Source organism: Nematolebias whitei, chromosome 20, assembly GCF_014905685.2.
Source record: "Nematolebias whitei isolate Nwh7 chromosome 20, NemWhi1, whole genome shotgun sequence".
Lineage (NCBI taxonomy): Eukaryota > Metazoa > Chordata > Actinopteri > Cyprinodontiformes > Rivulidae > Nematolebias > Nematolebias whitei.
In genome coordinates, this window is record NC_056517.1 from 39139705 (window position 1) to 39143982 (window position 4278).

Genomic DNA, 4278 nt, shown 5'->3' on the forward strand with positions numbered 1-4278 from the left:
AGGGAGGCTCCCAGGGAGCATCCTTACCAGATGAACCACCTCAACTGGCTCCTCTGGATGTGGAGGAGCAGTGGTTCTACTCTGACTCTCTCCTGATGACTGAACTTCTCACCCTGTCTCTAAGGGAGAGTCCAGCTCTGCAGAGGAAACTCATTTCAACCTCCTGGATCCACAATCTCATTCTTTCAGTCTCTACCAGAGTTCATGACCAGAGGTGAGGGGAGGAACGTAGACTGACCTGTAAACAGAGAGCTTTGTCTTACAGCTCAGCTCCCATTTCACCACAACGGACCGGCACAGAGTCCACAATACTGCAGACACTGCACCAATCCATCTGTCAATGCTCCATTCTTCCCTCACTTGTGAACAAACCTCCGAGATACTTGAACTCCTTCATTTGAGGCAGAACCTCATCCTCTGAAGAGAGCAATCCACACTTTTCTGAATGAGGACCATGACCTCAGATCTGGAGGTGCTGGTTCTCATCCCAGCTGCTTCACACTCAGCTGAGAACTGCTCCAGTGAGAGCTGAAGATCACTGCACTATGACACCAACAGGACCACATCATCTGCAAAGAGCAGAGGTGAATCCTGACCCTAACTCCCATGACCCCTCGAGGACCCTAGTGAGGGTAAAGAGCTGGTCCAGTGTTCCACGGCCAGGACAGAACCCACATCGTTCCTCCTGGATCTGAGGTTCGACCAACGATCGGACCCAGTTCTCCAGCACCCCTGAATAGACCTTACCAGGGAGGCTAAGGAGAGTGATGCCCCTATAATTGGAGCACACCCTCCAGTCCCCCTTTTTGAAGAGGGGAACCACCACCCCAGTCTGCCAGTCCAGTGGCACTGCCCCCAATGTCCACGCAACGTTGCAAAGACGTGTCAGCCAAGACAGCCCCACAACATCCAGCCTTAAGGATGAATCTCATCCACTCCCGGAGCCCTGCCGCCTCGGAGATTTAACGACCTCAGTGACCTCAGCCACAGTTATGGACAGATCAACCCCAAAGTCCCCCGACTCTGCTTCCTCCATGGAAGACGTGCTGGTGGGATTGAGAAGGTCCGAGAAGTGTTCCTTCTACCTCCCGACGACATCAGTGAATAAAGTTTTACAGACATTCAGGTAAATGTGGTGTGGTAGTATTGAGTCATGCTCAACACTTTCTCTGAGTGTTACCACAACTTGCAGTACGGCAACACTTCAAGCATAAAGTGACAAAGTTTGACCAAAACAGTTACAACTCCTTCCCTCCTTATCGTTAGATTTTAATTCAAAACTGACTTCTTTTTAAGTCTGGGATGAAATTTATGATAATTAGCATTCTTAAAGAAATGCCAGACCTTTAATCAATAACTGTGATCATAAACTCAATGTTTTTACAGTAGATCAAAGCTTCACACGATCAGATCTCACCACAACATCTTATAGGAAGCCATTTTTAATTTATGCACAGAACACAAGCAAACATAAAGAGTTAGCTGCAACTGAACCAGTGAAAGAGCTGAAGGTTTCTAAAAACAAATATCACAGATTATGGGATGGGAGGAAACGGCGCTTGAATGCACCATCCGTAGCTGTTGGCATTCTGCTTTCACAAATTCATCTCCAGCTCCCAAACTAAAGGAAGAGTGAACGCTATCAAAATTCAAAAAACACTTTTTTCTTTGTTTTTTTAGTTTAGTTTTTTTTTTTTTTTTACAAAAAATATATAAAAGGTACAACGACCTATCATAATGTGATGAAATACCTCCAATTAGTTGCCAAAATGCACGTAAAACTGTTTTTTTTTTTAAAAGAACATGTTCTTCAAACACTGGAGACATCGACTAAATGCAGTTAGAAAATCTACAGACGTAGGCGACAAACTTAATTTTCTGTACAAAAACATAATAATAAAAACACAAATGTTACATTTACATTGATAGCTCATACTTTTCTAGCTGCTAAAGAGAAATAAAAATAAAAAAGAAACGTGAACGTTTGACCACGGGCTCGGGCAGGAGTTTACTGCTGCAGTTAATGCTGAACACCACCACGCATCTTCGCTTCGATTTTTAGTTTTAGTCTAATCCGGCGCCCAAGAAGAGCAAACGCTGCTGGAACCCTGGAACGGTCATGCAAAAACTAACCGGAACAACTGAACCAGATGACGTCATGCAAAGCAATTTGTTTTTCTCCGATCGTTACAAACGTCTGTTTTTAGAGGCATCCAAAGGAAGTTGGAGGGAATCTCATTTCCAGCAGTGTCTTTTTGTCCGTCCACATCCGGCGGTCCATTTAGAGTCTGAGCACGGTGAGTTTTCCACGTGCACCCCAAGGCACCTGAGAGAGCGGCGGCTCCCTCCGTTGTTTGTCTTTTCGTCATACGAGCTGCCGTAGAGTCTCGCAGTGGGCCCGTCCCACGCATGGCGCCATGAATCTCAATACGAAGCACAAAGTTTACAGGGGGAGCGGACAACAGGGGGAGCGGACAACAGGGGGAGCGTCTCCGCTCTAGGAGTTTAGGGTTAATAGTCATCGTAGGTGTTGAGGTCGGTGAAGTATGCGTTGGTGTACGTCTTCCCAGCAAGCTGTGGGTTGAAGTACTTGTTCCTTTCTTCCAGAATCAGGTTGTTTTTGTTGAAGGCCTGCAAATAAAAAGTACACATGCATGAAGAGGACAGACAGAAGGCAGTCAGCAGTGTTCTGCAGCAGATGATCAGGGGAGTACTCGGCCCAGATGGTGAAAGTAAATCCAAAAAGAGCAACATAAATCAATGGGAGCTGCTCGCTGAATGAGATGTGCGCTTCACAGAGCAAGGTCAAAGCGTTGGAAAAATGAGAAGTCACCATGAGGCGAAATTATTCGGACGCACATTCGAACGTCCACCTCTGTCATCTCTAATACCCAGCATCAGCAGTTTTTATGGATCTGGACTGTTGCTCCTCCGGGACAACCAAAGCCATAAAAATCGATCAAATGAGCGTTTCTGTTAAACAATGAGGAGCCGTGGGAGCAGCTTCCCTGTCCCTGCGTGACACGGTACACACGGGATGAGCTGCTGACGCCTTGCTCAATACCACATCAGCAATTTGCCAAATAGAGATGGCTGCATATCCAGTGTGATGGAGGAGTGTGATGGGAGTCCCTCAGGGCAGCGTAATTGAGCACTTGATGATGCTGCATTTACAGCTGATGGATGCTTCCGACTAACGCTGATGTGGAACAAGTGCGCCGAGCAAAAACCTCATACGTTCTGCTGCGCTCCCATTAGGTGATTTGCACACAAAGGGAAAGTAATGGAGCCTCCTGCAGCACCGCAGACAGTTCTCCAGCTCTGCAGGTGGGCCATGGCTGCTCTTAAACAGCTGCGCAGCCATGCTTGTAGCATCATCCGCTCTGTCTTTAGATAAACACGTTTAATTGTCTTAAAAATGATTAAGTTTGAGCTTTTGGTGCTGCAGACAGAAGCAGCTGACTTTAAAGTGCCGTTAGTGATAGAGAGGAAGCAGAGGAGGTTGTCACTACAAGGTGAAGAAGCAAAGAACGCCAAGAGTTCTCCTTCTCAAACAAAACATGAAGGACAAACGGAACAAACGACAACATGCAAATGTTTGGGGGGGGGGGGGGGTACACTGCCTTCTCATAAGCCGAGAGGGAGAAGGGAGTCAGTCGTGATGGAGGGATGAAGGAGGTCTGAGCAGAAAACAAAGAAACGACTCCAACCTGCCACACACAGGAAGTGCCACAGGAAGTGGAAGAGCAGGGCACGTTGTGGGGAAGAGGAAGTAGTACTGGCTGGGGTCAAAAAGTTGCTGGGTTAGGGGTCGAGAGGTGGGAACGTTGCAGAGGTTAGTAGAAAATCTCCAGTCCACGCATAGACACCCCCATGTTAGCAGAGAGAGGCTGGTGCATGGCGGGGTCGTCCAGAGGCAAGAGGACTGACACATCTGGCTGCAGGAAGGAGAGGAACGAGCAAGAATCACCCTCAAAGAAATGCTGAGGTCACATTCTGTCTGAGAGGAGGCGAAGGAGATCACATGCACATGGAACTCCAGACAGGGCCTCCTATAACCTGAACATCTGGAAATCTTCTATAACCTGAACATCTGGAAATCTTCTATAACCTGAACATCTGGAAATCTTCTATAACCAGAACATCTGGAAATCTTCTATAACCTGAACATCTGGATATCTTCTATAACCTGAACATCTGGAAATCTTCTATAACCTGAACATCTGTAAATCTTCTATAACCTGAACATCTGTAAATCTACAATAACCTGAACATCTG

General features: G+C 46.7%; 1 protein-coding gene across 1 annotated transcript in view; it reads right to left on the reverse strand.

Annotated features, from left to right (window-relative positions):
• Positions 1 to 1667: 1667 nt before the first annotated feature.
• sema5a (sema domain, seven thrombospondin repeats (type 1 and type 1-like), transmembrane domain (TM) and short cytoplasmic domain, (semaphorin) 5A) overlaps positions 1668 to 4278 on the reverse strand; it is a gene marked incomplete in the record, with an annotated part of 172932 nt that continues 170321 nt past the window's right edge. Inside the window, 1 exon segment of the mRNA XM_037694274.1 lies at positions 1668 to 2631. Coding sequence (XP_037550202.1) covers positions 2512 to 2631 — 120 coding nt within the window.